The following is a 25,426-nucleotide window of genomic DNA, read 5'->3' on the forward strand; positions in this document are numbered from 1 at the left end:
GGGATTTAGGAGAGAAAATAGTCCTGGGGGAATTCTGCGCTATTGCGGAGCGCAGAATTCCCCCTGCATAGAATTGCCAGAAGAGACCCTGGTGTGCCGCGAACGGAGCGCGCACTGTTCGCACTGAAGATGAAGGCCCCGGCATGCCGCAGGGATGGGTTCCGCTCGCAGCGAAGATGAAGGTGCCAGTGAGAGTGTGTGAGGGGGAGGGGAGGGTGATGGGAGGGATGAGGGGGGGCTGTTTGTGTGGGTGCTAGAGAAAGGGAAGCCTATATGAGGAGATTGTGAAGGAGTGTGTGTAAGTGTGTGAGAGTTTGGGAACGCGTGTCTATGTGAGGATGCAGGCCTGTGTGAAGGGATTGTGTATGTGCAAACAGAGCCTGTGTGAAGGGGTGGATGAGAGAGAGAGCGCCTATGTGAGGATTTATGTGTGAGAGAGAAAGGGAGCTTGTGCGGGTGTGTATGCAAGCCTGTTAAGTGTTCAACAGGCTTGGACATTGTTTAAAAATACAATCCTAGAGGCGCAGTCCATATGTATTCCACACATTAAGAAAGGTGGAAGGAAGGCAAAACGATTACAGTCATGGTTAAAAGGTGAGGTGAAAGAGGCTATTTTAGCCAAAAAAAATCCTTCAAAAATTGGAAGAAGGATCCATCTGAAGAAAATAGGATAAAACATAAGCATTGTCAAGGTAAGTGTAAAACATTGATAAGACAGGCAAAGAGAGAATTTGAAATGAAGTTGGCCATAGAGGCAAAAACTCATAATAAAAACTTTTTTAAATATATCCAAAGCAAGAAACCTGTAAGGGAGTCGGTTGGACCATTAGATGACCGAGGGGTTAAAGGGGCTCTTAGGGAAGATAAGGCCATTGCAGAAAGACTAAATGAATTCTTTGCTTCTGTGTTTACTAATGAGGATGTTGAGGAGATACCAGTTCCAGAGATCGTTTTATGGGGTGATGAGTCAGACGAACTGAACGAAAACACTGTGAACCTGGAAGATGTAGTAGGCCAGATTGACAAACTAAAGAGTAGCAAATCACCTGGACCGGATGGTATGCATCCTATTTATTTAATTAAAAGTTTTTATATACCGCACAAAGGGGTAGAGAACTCTGTCTAGGCGGTTCACAAAATAACATACATAATTCAATCATACATAAATACACAACAAATTAAAATACTATAGGTACTGAAGGAACTAAAAAATGAAATTTCTGATCTATTAGTTAAAATTTGTAACCTATCATTAAAATCATCCATTGTACCTGAAGACTGGAGGGTGGCCAATGTAACCCCAATATTTAAAAAAGGCTCCAGGGGTGATCCGGGTCACTATAGACCAGTGAGCCTAACTTCAGTGCCGGGAAAAATAGTGGAAACTATTCTCAAGATCAAAATCGTAGAGCATATAGAAAGACATGATTTAATGGAACACAGTCAACACGGATTTACCCAAGGGAAGTCTTGCCTAACAAATCTGCTTCATTTTTTTTTAAGGGGTTAATAAACATGTGGATAAAGGTGAACTGGTAGATGTAGTGTATTTGGATTTTCAGAAGGCGTTTGACAAAGTCCCTCATGAGAGGCTTCTAAGAAAACTAAAAATTCATGGGATAGGAGGTGATGTCCTTTCCTGGTTAAAAGACAGGAAACAGAGTAGGATTAAATGGTCAATTTTCTCAGTGGAAAAGGGTAAACAGTGGAGTGCCTCAGGGATCTGTACTTGGACCGGTGCTTTTCAATATATATATATATAAATGATCTGGAAAGGAATACGACAAGTGAGGTTATCAAATTTGCGGATGATACAAAATTATTCAAAGTAGTTAAATCACAAGCGGACTGTGATACATTACAGGAGGACCTTGCAAGACTGGAAGATTGGGCATCCAAATGGCAGATGAAATTTAATGTGGACAAGTGCAAGGTGTTGCATATAGGGAAAAATAACCCTTGCTGTAGTTAAACGATGTTAGGTTCCATATTAGGAGCTACCACCCAGGAAAAAGATCTAGGCATCATAGTGGATAATACTTTAAAATCGTCGGCTCAGTGTGCTGCAGCAGTCAAAAAAAGCAAACAGAATGTTAGGAATTATTAGGAAGGGAATGGTTAATAAAACGGAAAATGTCATAATGCCTCTATATCGCTCCATGGTGAGACCACACCTTGAATACTGTGTACAATTCTGGTCGCCGCATCTCAAAAAAGATATAGTTGCGATGGAAAAGGTACAGAGAAGGGCAACCAAAATGATAAAGGGGATGGAACAGCTCCTCTATGAGGAAAGGCTGAAGAGGGTAGGGCTGTTCAGCTTGGAGAAGAGACGGTTGAGGGGGGATATGATAGAAGTCTTTAAGATCATGAGAGGTCTTGAACGAGTAGATGTGACTCGGTTATTTACACTTTCGAATAATAGAAGGACTAGGGGGGGCATTCCATGAAGTTAGCAAGTAGCACATTTAAGACTAATCGGAGAAAACTCTTTTTCACTCAACTCACAATAAAGCTCTGGAATTTGTTGCCAGAGGATGTGGTTAGTGTAGCTGGGTTCAAAAAAGGTTTGGATAAGTTCTTGGAGGAGAAGTCCATTAACGGCTATTAATCTTTTACTTAGGGAATAGCCACTGCTATTAATTGCATCAGTAGCATGGGATCTTCTTAGTGTTTGGATAATTGCCAGATTCTTGTGGCCTGGTTTGGCCTCTGTTGGAAACAGGATGCTGGGCTTGATGGACCCTTGGTCTGGTCTGACCCAGCATGGCAATTTCTTATGTTTTATTATAACTGCATATATCTTATGTTTTATTATAACTGCACCCCTGTTTCTTGTGAACCAGCATGATGGGACCACTGTCTTGAATGTTGGTATATAAAAAAAAAACTTAAATAAATAAATATGTTATTAAGAGAGAAGGGACTCTGTATGAGGGGATGTGTGTGTGTGAGAGAGAGAGAGAGAGAGAGTGTGAGGGAGCCAGTATGAGGGTGTATGTATGTGTACTAGAGAGAAGGGCGCATGTGTGTGTGTGAGAGGGGAGGGTCAAAGGGAGCCTGTGTGAGGGGTAGTACTGAGAACTGGGTCAAACTCTGGGACTGGTGATAGAGTGGAAGGGGCTGAACCTAGAGGTGGAGGGAAAAGATACTGGCAGGTGGAGGAGTTGGGGCCTGAGATGGCAAAGTGGCCAGGGAAGTAGGGAGAGTGAGTGGAAGGGACTCTTGCTGAATTTTCCTAGAAATTCACTGAATCTTTAAGTAATAACTTTTTTTCTGTATTAATTTAAAATGTAATTACTTAGACTGTCATGTAAACTGTGTTATTTTGACCAATATAAAGTTTTCAGAATTTTAAGTTTTTGTGTGCAGAACTTTAAATCTTTTTGCTCAGCATTCCCCCAGGAGTAAGAAAAGTATGCTTATTGGTCACTTTCTTTGACTGCGAAATTGAAAAGGTTGGTTACCAGTATGTATAGTGCTGGAATAACTGACCTCAAACATTTTTGTGTTTTTTTATGGAAGGCTGGGAGCTGTAGTGCAGAATGTAATGAATGTGCTTTAGTTGTGTTGCCCCTGTAATGGTTGAACCCAGATAGTAGTTCCAGAGGCCATGTCTCAGTTTACAGTTTCAAATGGAGCACTTCCAGTGGTTGCAGAGTTCCTTTAGCGAAATACAGTGAAATTGAAAGATGAAAAGGATCAATGTGTGGAGAGAGACGAATAAATGGCAGAAATATTAAACAAATACTTCAGTTCGGTGTTAACTAAAGAGGACCCTGGAGAAGGACCATTGCTAGTTAACAAGAAACTGGAGGGGAATGGAGTAGATAGAACTCCATTTACAGTAGAGAATGTATGGGAAGAGCTGGGGAAACTGAAAGTGGACAAAGCCATGGGGCCTGATGAGGTTCATCCCAGGATACTGAGGGAGCTTAGAGATGTGCTGGCGGGTCCGCTGTGTGACCTGTTCAATAGATCCTTAGAAATGGGACTGGTGCCGAGTGATTGGAGAAGAGCGGTGGTGATCCCACTTCACAAGAGTGGGAACAGAGAAGAGGCTGGTAACTACAGACCGGTCAGCCTCACCTCAGTGGTGGGAAAAGTAATGGAATCACTGTTGAAAGAAAGAATAGTGAACTATCTACAGTCACGAGAATTGCTGGACCAGAGGCAGCATGGATTCACCAGGGGAAGATCCTGTCAGACAAATCTGACTTTTTTGACTGGGTAACCAAGGAATTGGATCAAGGAAGAACCCTAGATGTCATCTACTTGGATTTCAGCAAGGCTTTTGATACGGTCCCGCACAGGAGACTGGTGAATAAAATGAGAAGTTTAGGAGTGAGTGCCGAGGTGGTGACCTGGATTGCAAACTGGTTGACGGACAGAAAACAATGTGTGATGGTAAATGGAACTCTCTCTGAAGAGAGAGCTGTGTTGAGCGGAGTGCCGTAGGGATTGGTGTTGGGACCAGTCCTGTTCAATATCTTTGTGAGCGACATTGCAGATGGGATAGAAGGTAAGGTTTGTCTTTTTGTGGATGACACGAAGATTTGCAACAGAGTGGACACGCCGGAAGAAGTGGACTGGATTTAAGGAAGCTGGAAGAATGGTCGAAGATATGGCAGCTGAGATTTAATGCCAAGAACTGCAGAGTCATGCATATGGGGTGTGGAAATCCGAAAGAACTGTATTCGATGGGGGGAGAAGGGCTGATATGTACAGAGCAGGAGAGAGACCTTGGGGTGATAGTCTCTAATGATCTGAAGTTGGCGAAACAATGTGACAAGGCGATAGCTAAAGCCAGAAGAATGCTGGGCTGCATAGAGAGAGGGAGATCGAGTAAGAAAAGGGAAGTGATAATCCCCTTGTATAGGTCCTTGGTGAGGCCTCACCTGTACTGTGTTCAGTTCTGGAGACCGTATCTCCGAAGGGACAGAGACAGGATGAAGGTGGTCCAGAGAAGGGCGACCAAAAAGGTGGAGGGTCTTCATTGAATGACTTATGAGGAGAGATTGAAGAATCTAAATATGTACACCCTGGAGGAAAGGAGGAGCATAGGTGATATGATACAGACTTTCAGATACTTGAAAGGTTTTAATGATCCAAAGACAACGACAAACCTTTTCCGTTGCAAAAAAATCAGCAGAACCAGGGGTCACAATTTAAAACTCCAGGGAGAAGACTCAGAACCAATGTCAGGAAATATTTCTTCACGGAGAGGGTGGTGGATGCCTGGAACGCCCTTCCGGAGGAAGTGGTGAAGACCAAAACTGTGAAGGATTTCAAAGGGGCATGGGATAAACACTGTGGATCCATAAAGTCTAGAGGATGTGAATGAAGAGAAGAGGCAAGGGGGTGGCTTGCTTGCGGGAATGACGGCTACTACCTGGAGATTAATATCCTTATTCAATAAACATACACACAGTTAATGCGACTCCAACATTGCTCTATGCTTCAACGGCAAGAGGAAATGTGGAAAAAAGGATTTGCATCCACAAAAAAGCAGGGGAGTAGCTTGCTTGTTACAGCGGTTACTGCCCCAAACCAAATAAGCCTGATACTTCACTTTCCATGCACATCCAGCATAGCTCTCTGCTTCAGTGGCAGGGAGAATTAAGAAAAGATGATTTATATTCAGCATCAACCAACAAGGAATGAATTACATAGTCTGGGTAAACAAATAAGCATGGGTGTAGCTTGCTTGTTACGACTGTTACTACCCTGAATCAATTAAGCATGATACTTCACTTGGAATACATATCCAGCGCAGCTCATGGCTTCAACGACAGGGGGGAATGAAGTAAAGAGGATTTATATTCAAACAACCAACAAGGACTGAATTGCACAGGCAGGGTAAACAAACGGGAGTAGCTTGCTTATCACGGTGGTTACTACGCCAAACCAATTAGCTAGATACTTCACTTAGATTTAGATGCAGCTCCAGCACTGCTGTCTGCATAGATGGTGGGGGTGGAAGGGAGTTGGAACCAAAAAGTTACCAATAAGGGCCCTGACCTCAGTGGTCAGAGTAACAGATAAGTATGAAAACAAATAGGTGTGAAAGCTTGCTGGGCAGACTGGATGGGCTGTTTGGTCTCCTTCTGCTGTCACTTCTATGTAAGATAACCTTTCAAGACCCTTTGAATTGCAGTCACATAAGTCCCAATTCAAAGTTCTTGTATCCCACAGCAATGATAACAGCACAGATAAGCGATAGTCATTAAGCAAGGAAACACAGTAGAGGCTTTTGTGGTTTCCGGCAGTACTCTTCCTGGTATGTTGCAAGATGATGAAATAGTCTTTATAGATGGTAAAGTTTAAGATGTTAAAGCCAATTGATGCAGTCTTTACATTGATGATTTCTTCTCTGTCATGGGTATAGGGCAAGTTGATTCCTTCCCTCCCAGTACAGGTGAAGTATCAAAGCTGGAATTCGTTACACAGTCACTTGATCTCCTACCTCCTCCACGCTTCTCCTTAATCTCACGGTATCTGAATGACACCAGTCCTTCTCCTCCTCCTCCTCTCCTTTGCAGTTTCGCAGTTATACCTGCACCTCCTTGTCTCCAGATCTCCAGTATGTTCCTGGGCCCTTCAGCGGATCCATGCAACTCATTTTCTCCCTTCTCAGCTTCGCCTCACCAGCATGGCTGAAAGCAGTCATTCTCCCTGGATCCTGATGATCTGAGATTCCTCTTACATGACGAAAACTATCCTAGTTAATTGTAGAGCAGAAAATTAATTAACCTAATTGGGTCCCTAGTTATTAGGTACTCAAATATAAATCAAACATGGCTTGGGAGGGTGGAAAGAAACGCCCATGCAAATAAAATGCTCCATGAAAACATTAACTCAGTATAGAAGTCAGAGGACGGCCTAGACATGTTCCAAATGCAAAAAGAAATAAGGATCACAACTGTCTTTTTTTAGATATCCTCGCTACAGGCCTTCTTGGACTCTCACCCTATTATTTTTTTATTATTTTTTTATTTATTTCTTTTATATACCGACGTTCGATCGAGATATCACATCGGTTTCCAGATAACTAAAAGAATAGGGTAGTAACAGCCCTATTTTACATTATAACATTGTAATAAAATATAACGAATTGTAACAGAAATAACAGGATTACATGGAACATTTGATATAGTATATAACATGTACATAAATGACTTGTTGATGAGGATATTTTAAGGTTAAGGTTGGCAAGGAGGGTTGAAAGGGGGGGGGGGGGGGGATAGGTGGGAGGAAGGTGGTGCAAGGGAGGGAAGATGGTAGTGCGAGATGCTTGTGTAGGGGGCGTGGTGTGTTGCAGTTGCATTTGGGTAGGTTACGTGTCAGGTGGGAAAGCTTTTAGGAACAGCCATGTTTTGAGGTGTTTTTTGAAGACTTGCAATGAAGGTTCATTTCTGAGACAGGTGGGGAGGGAGTTCCATAAGGTGGGGCCCGCTATTGTTATGGCTCGTTTGCGGGTGACGTTGAGGTGTGCAGATTTGAGATTGGGTACGGCTAGGAGGCCAGTGTTGGTGGATCTGAGAGTTCTTTGAGTAGGGTAAGGTTGTATTCCGTTGTTTAGCCAGATCATATTGTTGTTGTTTATTTTTTTGTGCATGAGGGTGAGGGTTTTATACTGGATTCTTTGTGTAATGGGTAGCCAGTGGAGTTCTTTGAGAGTGGGTGTGATGTGGGGGGATTTTTTGTTGTTAGAGATGATTCTGGCGGCGGCGTTCTGTAGCACTTGGAGGGGTTTGATGTGGGTTTCTGGTAGGCCAAGGAGGAGGGAGTTGCAGTAGTCAAGTTTTGTGAAGATAATTGATTGAAGGACTGTTCGGAAATCGTGCTCTTGGAGAAGGGGTTTGAGTTTTTTTAGTGTCTGGAGTTTGAAGAATCCATCCTTGATTGTATTGGAGATGTGTCGTTTAAAGTTGAGTTGGCTGTCGATTGTTACGCCTAGGTTTCTTGTGGACGGCGTGGGTGAGATTTGTGGCACTCCCGGGTTGGTTGAGCTTCCTGGGTGGTCGGAGGGGGTGCACTTGAGAGGATGAGAGGGACGGTCATCGTGGATGTGAATGATTTCTGTTTTGGCTTGGTTGAGGCATAGTGATAATTGAGATAGCAAGTGGGATAGATTTGAGCTGAGTTTGTTCCATTTTTTCCATGGTTAGTTGGATGGACTTGTTTATGGGGAGTAATATTTGTATGTCGTCTGCATAGATGAAGTAGGTGAGGTTTGCCTCTGAAAGGTATTTGCATAGTGGGATGAGGTAAATGTTAAATAGGGTTGAGGATAGTGAAGAACCTTGTGGGACTCCATGAGTGAGGGGCACTTGAGAGGATTCAGATGAGTTCGTCTTGACGATGTAGGATCTGTTTGAGAGGTAGGAGTTGAACCATTTGATTGTGGTGTCTTGGAGACCAATTTCTTTAAGTCTGGTGAGGAGAGTTCTGTGATTGATGGTGTCAAAGGCGGTGGATATATCAAGAAGTATCAGGAGGAAAGATTTGCCTTTGTCGCGGCTTCTGAGGATGGTATCAGTGAGAGAGAGGAGGAGGGTTTCAGTGCTGAAGAATTTTCTGAAACCATGTTGTGCAGGCTGTAGAACATTATAGGTTTCAAGGTGTTCTGTGAGTTGATTGTTGACCGTTTTTCGATGATTTTTGCTAGGAATGGGAGGTTGGAGACTGGTCTGTAATTTGCTGGGTCGGATTTGTCGAGTTGAGGTTTTTTGATGATAGGTTTGATGGCGTTTTTGAGTTTTTCTGGGAAGATTCCTTGTTCTAGGGATAAGTTAATGATGTAGGTTATTGGTTTGACAATAATCTCTCTGAGTTTTAGGGTTTTGATGGGGATGGGGTCTAGAGGGTGGGATGCAGGGTTGGTTTTTCTGATGATAGGCTCGATTTCTGTGGAAGCAACGGGTGTGAATTCTGTGGAAGCAACGGGTGTGAATTGTGATAAACACAGCTATTGGATAGGAGCATATAAAAGTTTTTGGCTGATCTCTTACCAGTGAGAATATTTCTTTAATTGTTTTTCCTAATGGTTATCGCTCAATTTCTTTAGATAACTTAATTCTCTTGTATTGCCTAGAGTTTATGCAGAAAGAAATTTAGAATACTTTTGATTCATTAATGTTTAAATTGGTTTTGGTTTTCCTCTTTCTGTATTTGTATACAAACAAACCGAATTTATTGTAGTTTGAAATGCATAAATAAAAAATTTTAAAAAAAAAGAATCCACACCCTAAAATGGTGGCCTGGGTTTATATACCAGAGAGCTTCCCAATTACTACTTCCACATGGGGCAGGTATACATCCACAAGATTACTATTACGACTCCTCCCCACACTAATGGTGGTGTTTTCTGGGTAAAACCTAGTTAGGGAGCTGATCCCCCATGGTTGACTCAGTCTCTCCTGTTTCAGCTTGAAAGGTTAAACCTTACTGACCTGGGCACGTCTTTACGCAGAATCTTTCTAGGCTTACACACACAGCTGTACTGGGCTGGGCTGAACCGAAAATAGGGTCTGTATGTTAGCAGAAAGTGTGCAACTTCTGTAATGTGGAAGGTCTCTCTCACCCTCGAGTTTATACAATAAGTTTTCTGTGTTTTGCTGGGACAGTAGATACTCTGACATTCATATTCAGTAAGCCGGCAAGCGGACAAGTTATCTGGCTAAAGTTAGCCGGATCACCTTGCCCTGGATATTCGGGAGGATAAATGTCCCACTGAATATACTCGCCTAAAATTACCCAGCAACATGTAGCTGAATAACTTAAAAACCTGAATGGCTGTGTTTGGTTATAACCAATTAGGTTTTTAAGTTATCTGACCTTGTGTGGCTGGATAACTTGCTACTTTAAAGATAATACAGTTAATTATCACTGTAAAGAGGGGGGAAAACAGGCCAGTGGGCTGATTTCCACCCCACCCCAATATATCTTAACTGGCCCTGTAGGCAGAGCCTTCTCCAAACCCCTACTGAAGATGTAAAAACAAATTCTGGGATGGCAGATCACCCCCAACTCGTCCCATTTTTTTTGTTTGTTCAAAGGCTCCTTCCTGCCCCCACCCACAACCTGAAGACCACACAGAACCCGGAAATCCCTTGCCAGGAGCAAAGTATCTCTTGCCTGCTTCCAGCCCCGTTCTGATAAGAGAAGCACGGGAAGCGTAAACAGGTCTAAAGTTATCCGGCTGACTTAGCCAGCTACAACTGAAAATCAGCTAAGTTACTCGGATAACTTTACCCTTCATTGCAACGCCTCAGGTTTGTTTTGTTTTTTGGTTTTGGCTTTTTGTTTTTTGTTTTTTTTTTTAATATGGCAAGGTTTTAGCTGGATAATGAAAATCGTGCCGGGAAAGTGGACCAATATTCAAATACTTGCCATTTAGCCAGATAAAGTGGACACGCCGGAAGGAGTGGAGAGAATGAGACGGGATCTAAGGAAACTGGAAGAGTGGTCGAAGATATGGCAGCTGAGATTCAATGCCAAGAAGTGCAAAGTCATGCATATGGGGAGTGGAAATCCGAATGAACTGTACTCGATGGGGGGGGAAAGGCTGATGTGCACGGAGCAGGAGAGGGACCTTGGGGTGATAGTGTCTAATGATGTGAAGACAGCGAAACAATGCGACAAGGCGATAGCAAAAGCCAGAAGAATGCTGGGCTGCATAGAGAGAGGAATATCAAGTAAGAAAAGGGAAGTGATTATTCCCTTGTACAGGTCCTTGGTGAGGCCTCACCTGGAGTACTGTGTTCAGTTCTGGAGACCGTATCTACAAAAAGACAAAGACAAGATGGAAGCAGTACAGAGAAGGGCGACCAGGAAGGTGGAGGATCTTCATAGGATGACGTACGAGGAGAGATTGAAGAATCTAAATATGTACACCCTGGAGGAGAGGAGGAGCAGAGGTGATATGATACAGACTTTCAGATACTTGAAAGGTTTTAATGATCCAAAAACAACGACAAACCTCTTCCGTAGGAAAATAATCAGCAGAACCAGGGGTCACGATTTGAGGCTCCAGGGAGGAAGATTCAGAACCAATGTCAGGAAGTATTTCTTCACGGAGAGGGTGGTGGATGCCTGGAATGCCCTTCCGGAGGAAGTGGTGAAGACCAGAACTGTGAAAGACTTCAAAGGGGCGTGGGATAAACACTGCGGATCCATAAAGTCAAGAGGCCACCAATGAAGAGTGGGTGACTCGCCAGAATGATGGCTATTGACACAATACCCTTATTAAATAAACATACACATGCTTACTGTGACTCCTACATCGCTCTAAGCTTCAACAGCAAGAGGTAATGGAAAAAAGGATTTGCACTCATAAAGAGGGGAGTAGCTGGCTTGTTACGGCGGTTACTACCCCAAACCAAATATGCCTGATACTTCACTTTCCATGCATATCCAGCATGGTTCTCTGCTGCATCGGCATGGGAGAAAGACTGATACATCACGCATTTCCAGCATAGCTCTCTGCTTCAACGGCAGGGGAAAAAAAAAAAAACAAAAAACTGATGCTTCACGCATATCCTGCATAGCTTCAACGACAGGGGTGAAGAAAAAAAAGGATTCGCAATCACAAAGCGAGGAGTAACTGGCTTGTTACGGCGGTTACTACCCCAACCAAATGTGCCTGATACTTCACTTTCAATGCATATCCAGCATGGCTCTCTGCTTCTACAGCAGGGGAGAAGAAAAAAAAAAAAAAAAACCAACAAGAGCTGTACAACATAGTCTAGGTAAAACAAATAAGCATGGGTGTAGCTTGCTTATCGCGGCGGTTACTGCCCCTACTACCCCTAACTAATCAAGCTAGATATTTCACTTGCATGCAGCTCCATCACTGCTCTCTACATTAATGGTGGGGGTGGAAGGGGAATAGAACAAGGAGCTAAGAGTAACAGATAAGAATGAGAGAAAAAATGTGTGAGGCTTGCTGGGCAGACTGGATGGGCCATTCGGTCTTCTTCTGCCGTCATTTCTATGTTTCTATGTATTATCTGGCTAAATGTCTTTTGAATATGGACCTCTGTGTCCTGGTGGGTACCAGACAATATTCAGCATTGTACTCCATTAAAGCAAAATGTTGAAAGTTACCTTTTTTGAGCTTTCTCTGTTTTATGGATGGCAGTGTAATGTAGTTGTAGAACCGAGCTGCAAACCTGCACATGTGAATCCATCCCTCTGTCCACCGTAGATCTAGTCTAACTCCAGTCTGCAAGGGATATCTTGAGATCATTCTGGTTGTTAAAACATCAATCTGTTTGTCTCGCTGGTTTCTTGGAGCTGGCGCTTGAAAACCCAGCACTGAATCTGAGTGTCACCGGTGGACTGGAGTTGTCACTTGCGACTTCCTTCAGCCTTGCTCTTGTATATCCCAAGCAAGGACCTGTTCTGGAGAAAAAACCTGATCCTTTCTCTCCTCCACCTCCTGCCTCCCACCAAGTCCTACTGTCTCTACCTCCTTCCCCTCCACCAGCAGGAAGAGAGTAGCACGTAATATCTGTGCTTCAGCCTAGCATTTTGGCTCGCACAGTGCCCCATAAGTCGCTTGGGATCTGCCAGCATCGCATGGTTCAAATCACTAGACTAAACCTGGCCAGCGGACGAAGGATGCACAGGTGTATGAAGTGCTTCCTTCCTTCCTTCTTGCTGGCTGGAGAGAGAGAGGCCAGGGGATGGGAAAGCTTTCACATTTGCTCTCCTTTTCACGCACTTTACTGGTTAGCGTTGTGGATAAAGGTTTTATAAGAGCGCATGCCTGTGAACTGAAAAGCAGCCCTAGAGTTTCACCCTCAAATTTATTTTGGTTGCAAGTGGTTATTTTTAAAGCTTTGATTTTTTTACTTAAAAAAAAAAAAAAAAAAAAGTACACGAGCCAAGAGGCAGAACAGGCTATCCGTTCTTATTTTGCTATAAAACCTAAAAGCAGTGTCCATTACAACAGTATTTATAAACAGGTACTGAGAGTCACTGCCCTAAAGAACCTACAGGCCAGGTGGCGACCTCAGGGCAGTAAGAGAAAACAACGTGCCTGAGGTTACAGAAAGCATCTGTGGCAAAAGCAGTATTTGAACCCTGGTCTCCTGGTTGCCAGCTCATTACCACCTTCTTCCCCAGTGTTAGATCAGCTAAGACCTATTCAAATGTTGCAAGAATTCGAACAGGATTATAGAAGATGCTGCCAGTTTAAATTTAAGAGTCATCAATGTGTAGCCTTGAAGGAAAACCTTCAGCCATAGTAGTGTTGTCTTTTTTTAAATTCTAGAGCTGATTAGCCACAAGGTGGAGCACTGTAGCCACCTTCAACCCATGCAGTTCTGACTCAGACAATTTATCTTCACGGTAAACTATTCCGTTAGGTTTTTCATGAACTCCTTTAATTGAAACGCTTAATCACTTCAACCTTTGAAAGCTTGGTTTTCTTCTTCCAACATCTATGTCTCCAGGAAAGCAATCCCACTGAATTCATTACCTTTTAATAGAGCAAATTCACCATCGGTAGCATTTTTGTATTTTACACAAGGGCAACTTTTTTTTTTTTTTTCTACCCAAACCCTGAAGGGCCAAGTGGACAACAACCACACTACTTTGAGAAGAAGAATTTTAGAGGGTTTGTTTTTGTTTTTAAACTGCTGCCTTAATTACTGCCTGGTATGACATTTGTTCCGCTTTGCTGAGCTTTTGCATTTATGAAAAGTCTACAAACTCAATGTTACAATTTTTTAAGAAGTTCCGCCCAGAATTAATTGAGCCTACTCTGTAGGACTTAGATCCATGGGTCCTTTGCTTCCCTCCCCCACCATACCCCTGCCTTCCACCCAAAAAATCTGCAGGGGAGGGGCCCTGCAAAACCCCCTGTCCAGGATCCTCCTATCCTCTCTGACAGATCCTCCAAGTTTTATGTTAAGACACCAAATAGAAACATGCACACGGGTCATAAGCTGCCCTTCCCTTCAGAAAGTAGGTTAAAAATAAAGGGAGGCCTAGCAGTAAGACAAAAGCATAAATCCACTTTCTGGATAAACTGTTCTGATTTGGGAGGTTTTTTTTCTTTTTATTGTTTAACATAGGAAACATCTTTTTAAATCTTCATAATAGCATAGGAGGATAAACATAAATATCTGTAATTGCAGCTTCACATCAGGTTCCTGCCCTTTTGCAGAAGGGGAAGCTGTGCCACGTCCTGGGTTTAGCATACAAGCATCAATGAGAAAACATAAGTTTTGCTTCCATACAGTATAGTATGGGACAGGCTCCAGTGTGCCACGAGCTTTCAGAGATATGCAGTGTTGTCACAGTTTGATCTGCCATGCAGTATAAAGGGAGCAATATTTTAATTTCATTGCTCATTTATAATCTTGTTTTTTTGTGGGGGGGGTGTTGTGTTTTTGGTACAACCTGGGCAAAGTAGAGCTCAACCTCTAAAACATACATACACCACACAATCATTATCTATATAAATAAAAATGTAAATGTTCGTTTGTTCAAAATCTTAAATTTCCGAAAGTTCTTCACTGATTGCTTTGAAATTTTGACACAACGTTGCATTCGAATACGCGCGTGCTTTTATATACCTACTAGCTGTTAAGCCCGTAACAACGGGCTACATTAAAAATAAATTTTCGGTCCATTTCCTCCCCCTCCCCCCTCAGTCACTCCCCCTCTCTCAGCTCATTCACAACCCCTTCGGATGGCACAAACAGAAGATCACCGGGGGAGGTCCCTCCCTCGCACGCGCCGCCGCTCCTCGACACCACCGCCACTACTGCTGCTCCCAGCGCCATCTTTGTTACAGGCAAGCTCTGACCGACGTGCTTGCCCGCGCATGCGCGGTAGAGCTGCACTCTACTGTGCATTTGCGGCACATCTGTCAAGCTTCATTTATCTAGTAGATGATATAAAGATGTCACACCTGTGACAGGTAAAAACATGCTTTTTTGGAAAAACAGCGCCATCTGTTGGACGTAAAAGCAACACACACTATCTACAATATAAATGGGCTCTGACCGGACCGCAAATGAGCAGTAGAGAGCAGCTCTAACGCACATGTGCGGACCATAGAGCTCTGCGCTACGTGCTGGGTGTCACAGAGGGGAGGAGGAAAGGGCAGACGAGTCGCTGCTCAGAGAAAGCTCAGCCCATTCCTCCGCCGCTGGGGAAGGGGAGAGGGAGTAGGGACTGCCGGACAGTTACAGGAGGAGGAAAGGGTAGAAGTCACCGAGCCAGTCCGTCCACTGCCGGGAAAGGGGGGGAGGGAGTTGGGACGCCGGAGCAGAGCAAATGCAGTAGAAAGCGGCTGTGAAGAGATCACAAGCAGCTGCAGCCTGCAGCAGCCAAAGCGCAGAGCTGAACAGAGCTCGCCCTCCTCCCCCGCCCCCTGAGTCCCGCAGATAAGGAGAAGCCAAGTAAATATCCCACAACTGCGGGGGGAGGGGGGGAGAGGCAGTGCTGTCAAGCCACCCGTGGGTCTTAGCCACCACGGGAAGAGTTTACATGGGCATCACTCCACCCCCACTCCCAGCAAAGCACCCTGACGAAAGTGAAAGCCAGAGCCCTGCTCCCTCCTCCCTCTCAAGCCCCCGATCGGATTTCTTAAAGGCACAGGTCTGCCAGAAAGAGCAAAGTAAGCTAGGCAACATGTCCCAAATCTGTTGCAGTGCCTGCCACTTGCCCTTTGCAAGGGGGGGGGGGGGGTGTGGAGTGTTTTCTTCTCTCTCCCAGACACAACTGGCGTGGGAACTTTGCAAGCTCTTGCGAGCGCAGAGCAAAACTTAGGTGGAGAGGGAACAAAAATATCGCCCGTTTTAACTGTGTGAGAGAGAAATGTGTTAATGTGCGCTGAAGGCGAGTGTGAGTACCAGAGAGAGAGGGAGACTATGTGAGGGGTTGTGTGTGTGTGTGTGTGTGAGAGAGGGATTGGGCATGCGTGTGTGTGTGTGAGGGACAGAGGGAGAGTGTATGTGCAAGAGAGAGAGAGAGGAAGCCTATGTAGGGGGCTGTATGAGAGAGAGAGTCTCTACCTGCCCCCCCCCCCAGCACTCCACTTATAGGTTAGAGTGGAAGGGGTTGAGTGTTAGAGGAGAATGGGATAGCAAAAGAGTTGGGGCCTGTAAGGATAGAGTGAAAGGGGTCTGAGCCTGTCCCTCCGCCACTGGGGAAGGGGGGAGGGAGTTGGGATGGCAAGACCATTACGCCTAGCAAGATCCCCCTCGGCCATCGCTGCAGCTCCTACAACCGCCGCCACCTCTGGCCCTTCGTGGTGCTGGGGGGGGGGAAGGAGCAGAGCAAAGACGTAGGAGGAGAGGGGACAAAAATCTTGCCCATTTTAACGGGTTTAAAGGCTTGTACTAAATACTTTACGATTCCATTTCAATGTTTCCGATTGCATTGTTAAATTGAATTTTCATAGATTTCGATTTATTTTCATTTTGATTTAATTATTTCGTGTGACATTGCGTTGGAATTGAGCTGTGTTTAGTTTGTTTTTTTTTCTTTTTTCATTTTTCATTTCTTGAATTATGCGGTTTACATCTAGACATGGATTGCTTCTCACATGGACAATTATATGTTGCGTGTTCTAGAGTCAGCAAACCAGACAATCTCTATATCTGCACAGACAATGGAACAACAAAAAATATTGTATACCCACAAGCATTGTAAAATTAACCATATTAGAAACGTGCGCTTTCTCTTTTCTTTCTTTTCCATTTAACCAGACTGAGCCACAGCAACGCGTGGCCAGGTACAGCTAGTAAATAAATAAAATATACAAAACCAGGTAGATCACAATTTTAAGTTTTTAAAATAGAATATCCTTCACCTGACAAAGCTCTGGAAATCCTCATACCTTCCTCTTCCCTGCCCCCACATCGCTGGGCTCCCAGCTCCCCACTCTTATTTTATGTTAGAGAGTTGGTGTAGGGCCTGCAAACTAATTTTCAGAGTTAAAATCCCTGCAGTCTCCCGTTGTGTTCCCTGCCAGCACAGGATTTCATCTTTTTGTCTGCACGTGGATTTGCACCTGCTTTGAGATGGGTGCAAATGTAGGAGTGGGAATTTGAAAATTTAAATCCCCCTGCCAATTGAATGTGTGGGGAGGGGGACAATTTTCATAGTTTTTTTTTTTGTTTGTTTTTAACCACAGGTAAAATTTCTGTTCACAGTAGTTAAATCACAAGTAGTTAAATCACAAGCAGATTGTGATAAATTGCAGGAAGACCTTGTGAGACTAGAAAATTGGGCATCCAAATGGCAGATGAAATTTAATGTAGATAAGTGCAAGGTGATGCATATAGGGAAAAATAACCCATGCTATAATTACACAATGTTGGGTTCCATATTAGGTGCTACAACCCAAGAAAGAGATCTAGGTGTCATAGTGGATAACACATTGAAATCGTCGGTGCAGTGTGCTGCGGCAGTCAAAAAAGCAAACAGAATGTTGGGAATTATTAGAAAAGGAATGATGAATAAAACGGAAAAAGTCATAATGCCTCTGTATCGCTCCATGGTGAGACCGCACCTTGAATACTGTGTACAATTCTGGTCACCGCATTTCAAAAAAGATATAATTGCGATGGAGAAGGTACAGAGAAGGGCTACCAAAATGATAAGGGGAATGGAACAACTCCCCTATGAGGAAAGACTAAAGAGGTTAGGACTTTTCAGCTTGGAGAAGAGACGACTGAGGGGGGATATGATAGAGGTGTTTAAAATCATGAGAGGTCTAGAACGGGTAGATGTGAATCGGTTATTTACTCTTTCGGATAGTAGAAAGACTAGGGGGCACTCCATGAAGTTAGCATGGGGCACATTTAAAACTAATCGGAGAAAGTTCTTTCTTACTCAACGCACAATTAAACTCTGGAATTTGTTGCCAGAGAATGTGATTCGTGCAGTTAGTATAGCTGTGTTTAAAAAAGGATTGGATAAGTTCTTGGAGGAGAAGTCCATTACCTGCTATTAAGTTCACTTAGAGAATAGCCACTGCCATTAGCAATGGTTACATGGAATAGACTTAGTTTTTGGGTACTTGCCAGGTTCTTATGGCCTGGATTGGCCACTGTTGGAAACAGGATGCTGGGCTTGATGGACCCTTGGTCTGACCCAGTATGGCATTTTCTTATGTTCTTACTTTCAGTATATGGATTGCCTGTAACTCCAGGTTTTCAGAGACCATTTTTTTTGTTTCTGTTTTCCCTTAGCTGCTACAATGTAGGTAGCCAGGACCACCTCTTCATTCCGCCAACGCCCTTTACAATATAACCGCGCAAAACACTACAGGACAACATTTGGAATCAACAAGGCCGCAGCTTTATTTAACAATCAGTCGTGCCCGAGCCAAAATGTGTGTCATTACCCCCCCCCCCACACACACACACACACACACACACCATTGCTTTGATAGTGACCATCAGCCTCGCCCCAACAAGATGGTCTTTGCTAAGTCACCTGCCTAGCCATTCCATTCATGAACTCATTTGACCACCACCCAGCAAGGAGCCGATCCTTTCGCCACCGCCCAGCAAGGAGTCCTGCAGGGACAGCTGCACCCAGCTGTGCCCCTATTCAACTGGAAATTGGCACCTGCCAAGCCATATCATAAGTCAGCACGAAGCTGCCCCCCCCCAAATTAGGCTCGAGCCACCCACCACAAGGCGCAGGATTTGGAACAAACCCGGCGACACCCCCCCCCTCACCCAAAGATGCGGCCCCCTGATTCATTTTAACAGGTCCTCCAAGGCCTCCTGAAGTGAATTCACAAATGGGTCCATGCCTATGAAAAGACAGGTAAACACCATCCTGTTGGAACAGGCCCGACCCCAAATCCCACGACCATTCATGTCGTATGTGGTGACCCCCAACCCAATGGAGCCATGAGCCAATCTGCTAATTGGCCTTTGCTCTGCTCCTGTGCCATATTAGCTTACTCATCTCAGCAGGCCTTGGTATCATCTCGGACCAACAGATTATTGTGCCAGGGGCTAAAGCAGAAATAATATAAAAATCCTTGTGGACTATACTAATAAATTTCCACACCTTCCACCAGTCATTGCCCCCCCAAATGAACAATATCTTGGGTTGACCCAAATGTTCCAATGCCCAGTGGACACATGGGATGTCATTCCACATCATCCCCCCACGCCCTAACCATCACACCCCAACCCTAGTTCCTGGAAAGTCCAGATTAGCCCCATAGGGCCGACTGCATGCAAGTCGGAAGGCTCTAGAAATGAAGGAATGCCCCAAAAGCCAAACTTCCGTTATCGAGCATGCAGCATCTGAAAAGAGAGCAGAATTAATATCCTTCCTGGTCTCCACCACTCTCCAGGCGTATGTAACCCTTGAATGCCTCTGATCTCCATCGACCAATTGACCGGATCATTCCCCCAGATAAACCAGATATGGCCGCAGACATAGCCGCCCCTATCCGGAATGAATGAGTTCCGAAGGCCTGTGGTGGATACACAGCTGTTGCAATTCATCGAAAGGGCCAGGGCGGAGGGCATGTCGAAATCTGCAATGACCAGACAATTAATGGGTTTTTCATTCTTCATGCGTGCTCAGGGATGGGGTTACCGAATTGGGAGGTTTGTGATTCGGCGGGTTATCATGGGTTGGTCGAAGTGTAGAGTCTAGCCGTGATTGCCGATTGCCTATTACACATGATCTTTTGACACAATTATAGCAGATATTGCCTAGCGCCTGTACATCCCCGTTTGAGAGTTCGCTTTTCAGAGTTGCGTTTGTGCTAGCCTTCTTCGGAGCTTTCCAAGTCAGCGAACTAGTGGCCAGAGCCACCAAAGGGGCGGAAGATTTAGGATTGTTGCAGAAGCATGTCACTTTGGGTCCAGACTATGTGATAGAGCACATACCTAAATCTAAGACAGACTAAGCAGGGCGTGGTAACTCGGTGACGCTCCGGGCCGTTGGAGGTCTGGTCCCGTGTCTCGTGCAGAATTCTAAGGTGTATTCATGTATTCGGCCACAGGGAGGTTGCCATTTCTTGGTCCACCAGGATTTGTGTCCGTTGACCAAATTTCAATTCGCAGCAGTTTTAAGAACTGTTAAACTGGCTCCTAAAACCGCTGGCTCTTAAAACCGCATACACTTGTCAAAATAATAAGCCCCGTCAAAGCGAAATCTAAACAGCCAAAAAGAGTCCAGATGAATCTGCAACAATCTAAATACGGACTCTGTCTATTTTAGCCATCATCTCATCCCTCCCCTGCTCATGAACTAATAGAATGGCCGATTCGAATGAAGCATATTTACCGTGCAAAGTTCTTTTGGGATAAAATTGTTGACAGATTTGCACTCTGGGTAAGAAAGGTTAATTCATAATTTCCCTATTTCCTTTTTTGGGATGACTGCTAAAGGGGAAAGAATTTAACCTGTTGAAAGGAGGCTCGACATAAGGGCCCGCTATTCTTCCTAAGGATATCTCCCCCATCGATTTCTGTTTAACAATATGTGGCAAACGATGGACTTAAGGACAATTCTGACCCCCCCCCCCCCCCCCCCCCAAAGGGAACTGGGACCCGTGAAAGGAATATGAAAACCCCATTGAAACTCCTAAACAATAACAACTTGACCTCACACTCTGGGTATCCCTGAAGCCACTTCCATAATGCCTCAACCTTAATTGGCGTTGGGGCTCGCCTGGCTAATTCATTTACTCGAACCTTTGGCAACGGGACCACCTGGGGTCCGTCACGCTTGCTGCATTTGGTGACTGGGTGAGAGGCACCGCAATGGAACAGACATGCTTGAATTTGCAGTCTGGAAACAAACATCCTGAACGGTTAAATCGCCAACAATCGTCAGGGATGTTTGTTGCCACCCTCCCCACACCTCCCGGTGCGGGACTGGTTCGAAATGACTGGTTACTCGGGGTCGGGAATTCACACCCCCCCCCCCCCAAGTATACCGGACCCTTGCCTTTCATTTTTGTCAACCAGAGACCTACATCGCGCATACCCCAAGAAAACCAACTTGTTCTCCTCCATGGAATCCCTGAAGCACTCATCATAATTGAGCCAGGACCATCCCTCATAACTTTTACTGGCTGCCAGAATGGCGTCTGCATATGCCAGCAATGGGGCCATATTGTGAAGGATTGTAATGTCCCACCACACTGGCCAATCTGAGGAATGATTGAGTCCAATTATGTATATTGCGGGACACTACCTTCTGGGTCCCACTTAAGCATTTACTATGCCTCTTTTTTCGTTTTTCATGCCTATCGCCCCGCCTACCTTCCATCAGTTTAAATATGTCTATATATTTGCACCATTTGATCTTTTTCCGTAGCGCTCTTGGTACATCTTCCCAAAGCTCTGTGAATAACAAATGCTGGGGCACCCCTGTCACTGCGCTGACTCTTATTTAAAGTGTGCACTGAAGCAGTGGATGAGCTGGAACTCTAGTCCGATGACTCAGATGATGATGAGGAACTAGTAGAGCTAGTACTACTAGCCGCCTTCTTATGTCTGGATTTTGACTACTTCTTTCCCGACCTGCTCACGTTTGCTCTAATCCCACCGCCCTCACCGGTACTAGTCCTGATCCCCTGTAGGTGCTGCTCTGACCTTACCTCTAGGCTCCTCCCCCATCTTATCCGCGGTAGAAGCTGCTTCTGTCTGTACACATGGGGACTACTCTCCTTGTTCCCCTGACGTGGTATTTCCGCCCTTATCTGCCTCCACTGTCAGGCCATCCCTCGGTGCCGGTGTACTAGCAGGTAACTCACCCTGATGTCCGGCAACAGCCCTTTGATTTGTGCCAGGGAAAGAGACTTCCGCAGCTGGCAAATTACGCCATGATTCTTGACCCGATGTACCTGGTCCATCGCCTGGCACCTGTGCCGCTCTCTGAAACGGCAAGCCAGAGACAGCAGCCACCGTACCAGCACCACCTACAACATCGCCCGACCCCTGCCCTGTCCTAGACCAGCTTCCCACCTGGGAGGGTATGTACTAGGCAAGTAAGGCCCAGCCTGGAAATTCTCCAGACTATACCTATACCATTGTCCGTAATTACCCCCTGCCATGTCCCCAAACTCCGGCCCAAAAGGCCCTAGCATGACTTCCAGGATAAACTGGACTATCCCTGGCTGCACTGTAACCCCCCCTCCCCTCCCTATATGGGTGATGGTACGGATAAGGCCCTTCCCACCAAGGCCTTCCCTGAGCTGCCTGTCCCATCCTTACGTCTGTAGAAGGACCTCCCATGTGCCTCGCTCCCCCACTACCTCGTGCATCGGCACTCTGCTGACCTGACTTCCACCACGCAGGACCCCAAAATATTGGTGGGGGTAAAGGAGCATTCCTTTCCTCAGAGGTATCCCTAAAGGTCTGCCTCCTGTTGTCCTCCACTGCAGGTATCACCGAGTCTGCATTCGCAGCCGCTTCTTGTGGTGAAATCGGCAGAGTAACCGTTCTACCATCACTAACTGGCGCTGCGACCAGCGGTTCTACATTACTCTGAACTCCCTTTTCTAGAGAGATTGCCTTTCTGCCCTTGTGCCGTACCGCTGTTTATACCTGCCCCGACCCTCTCTTTGACCTTCCCCTTTCTATTTCTTTACCCTTAAAGGCAAGAGCCTTCCTCGCCCGCGCTTTTGATTGCTCTGCTGCAACGACACTTACCCGGGGTGCTTGACCCCCAGGCTGTGATCCACATGGATTCGTCCCTGGAAGACTCGATATCTCCCCCAGTTCATCCATTGCCACTGCTGCCTCCTCTGACTCCATCCCGTCATTCTCTCGACCAGAGCCGCTCTAACTGCTTTGCCAGTCTCCGTAGGAATGGCCACTCTGGCCTCTCCGCACTGCCTGATCACAGGTCACGCTGCTGATCCCCAAGTGTCCGGTCACAATCTGTCACCTGAACTTCACCTGTTCTTCGCTTTTTTTTTTTTTAAGTAGACTGCTTAACCAGGAAGCACTCCTCACTCCTTCTCGTTCCGGGCATCCTTTCACCAGCCTGCACCAAACTAGACACCCCCCCCCCCCCCCCCCCCCCCCCCACACACACACACACACACACACACACACACCACACACACCACACACACCACACACACCACACACACCACACACACCACACACACCACACACACCACATCCGGTCCCTCTCTGCATACAACTCCGGCACCTCACTACCGACCTGTCTGCCGCGTGTAAACACCGACCCAACTCACACAGACTCTGAAATTTCTCTGCTCCGCTCAAAACCCGACGGATAAGCGGAGGACCGCGCAAACAGTGAACATCAAAAACGGCAGACTAGAGAGAAGGGGAAGCCTCCCGCTCAGAGCTAACTCCTCCCTATTCTGCCGAGGCGCCCCGCCCGCAGCCCAATGGGGCCTGCGATCCAGGCTGATTCAGAAAGCGCGCGCGTTTCCCATGGGAACCCTGGCTATGGGCGCGCGCGTCCGAGTGCTCCGCCCATAGGCGCCCCCCCCCTCCCCTCATCACGACGCAGCACTAGCTGCAGGGAGGGCCTGGCACCACATCACATCGGTCACTTCTGCTGATGCAGTGACTTGGGTACCCCCTGCTCTCCCCAAGTGTTCCACTTGGGTCTTCAGATGTCCAACAAAGATGCTCCTTTGCTCACAGATTCTCAGTTGGCGAGTCTGGTTTTTCATTTTACAGCATTTGTGTACTTTTATTTACAAAGAATGGTTGCTATATGTCTTCTACAGTAAAACACAGAAAAAAATAACTATACTTTTATCTTGCATGTGGAGTGGGTTTCCTAACTAGTCAGCCACTGCTGCCACCTCCTATGGGGCTTCAAGCTCAGTTGGCACCAGGGTTGGGATCCTGGTGCTATTTGCCTTCATTTGCAACTATCCAGGGATTTTTCCTTTAGTCTATAAAATGCCCTCCTACCCTGCCTCATCCCGGCCCCACCACATACCTGATCTGATCATTGCAGGGTCAGTCCTTGCCCAGGAGCCATGCACCAGGGCTCTTCCTGGAACCGTGCACTCATGGACTCTGAATCAAGCCACTAAGTGTCCTCATTGAGAGAGGATGTGACTCCCTCCCTGAGGTGGGGGGGAGGGGAAAAGAATCTGTGAACACTTCCTCTGCAGCATCCCCAGCCAACTCCGGGAGCAGAAAACTTCACTTGAGGATCGAACCGAGCACCTTCCACATGACAGCAAGCCACCAAGGTACTTAAACTGTGTCTGCAGATGACACATGGATGCGAGTTTTAGACAAGTGCTCAGGGTTACGTGGGAAAGAGTTCTATGTAGACCTTACCTGGGAAAATCTTGGAACCTTTTAGGAGACATCGTAATGACAGTGTTGATGGATTTGAGGGTCCTTTAGTTTGCCTCCTTCCTATCCAAGATCTTTTATAGGTCTCATAAATTCTGTATCATAATACTTAGGTTTTCTTCCATTACAGTGCATATCCTGAATTGTGTGAATTAGTGTCTCTGGGTATTTTAATATAAATGTGCTGATAATCATGAACCTCATGACCTTATTACATTTACAGGATAGAGCGATCAACAGACCAGGTGATCATGCCTGTGAATATGGAAGCTTTGGCCAGATGGGTGGGATACATTCCAGGTGACATAGTGAAGGACATGGCGCAGATCGCACCGATGCTTGCCAAACTTGGGTATGATCCCTACGCGAATCCACCAAACTATGGGAAGCCAGACCCCATAGTTGTCAACAACACAAATCGGGTAAGTGTTAGAGCATGCGATATTTCATCCCTAGGCTCGGCACTGCGCGTGCCAGCACACTGCACGCATTCAGGGATTCCAGTAAATCGATTGTCTGGAACTGTCGGAACTTGTCGGGAATTTTAGGGTAAGGCTTAGGCTGAGCTTGCTGGACCTCTGGCTTTCTTCCCTCACCCTGACCGATTGTCTATGGTATGACAGCCATCATGGGTGATTTGTGGGAAGATTGCTGATCCTGGAGAGAAGTATGAATCTTTGCACTGAAACTGATCCTTTAGTCCATGCAGTGATAACTGTATAGTGACTGCTGCATGCAAATCTCTGGGAACTGGAAACTCGTTGGCAGCTTCATTGGGCTTGATGTGGGGGGAGCTTTAGACTGATGTACCTAAGTACTTGGGACTTGCCAAAACCTCTACATTTCAAACTGTTACGCATCTGCCACTTCTCTTCATTTCCAGTTCCATTCTTCTTTCCTTCCCTTCCATTAGGTTTCTGGTGGAACGCATGACAAATTTCACGGGCAGAATTGGTCGTCTTCTGCCATTTTACACAACACCGCTGCTGGTTCTGCAGCTTCTTACTGTACAGACAGACTAATAGTATAAAATGTTTCTCTTGACATTTTATGAGTCGGTGGAGAAGACCTTGTGTAGGCAGTTTTATCCTTGCTGTAAATTCCATGGGAGT

The 25,426-nt window shown here is 45.6% G+C and overlaps 1 protein-coding gene across 1 annotated transcript in view; it reads left to right on the forward strand.

The window, feature by feature from the left end:
* TPST2 (tyrosylprotein sulfotransferase 2) overlaps positions 1-25,426 on the forward strand; it is a 201,340-nt gene that overhangs the window by 163,586 nt on the left and 12,328 nt on the right. Inside the window, exon 5 of the mRNA XM_029571546.1 lies at positions 24,538-24,736. Coding sequence (XP_029427406.1) covers positions 24,538-24,736 — 199 coding nt within the window. The remainder of the gene's footprint in view (positions 1-24,537; positions 24,737-25,426) is intronic.

The sequence above is a fragment of the Rhinatrema bivittatum genome, chromosome 11 (assembly GCF_901001135.1).
Source record: "Rhinatrema bivittatum chromosome 11, aRhiBiv1.1, whole genome shotgun sequence".
Lineage (NCBI taxonomy): Eukaryota > Metazoa > Chordata > Amphibia > Gymnophiona > Rhinatrematidae > Rhinatrema > Rhinatrema bivittatum.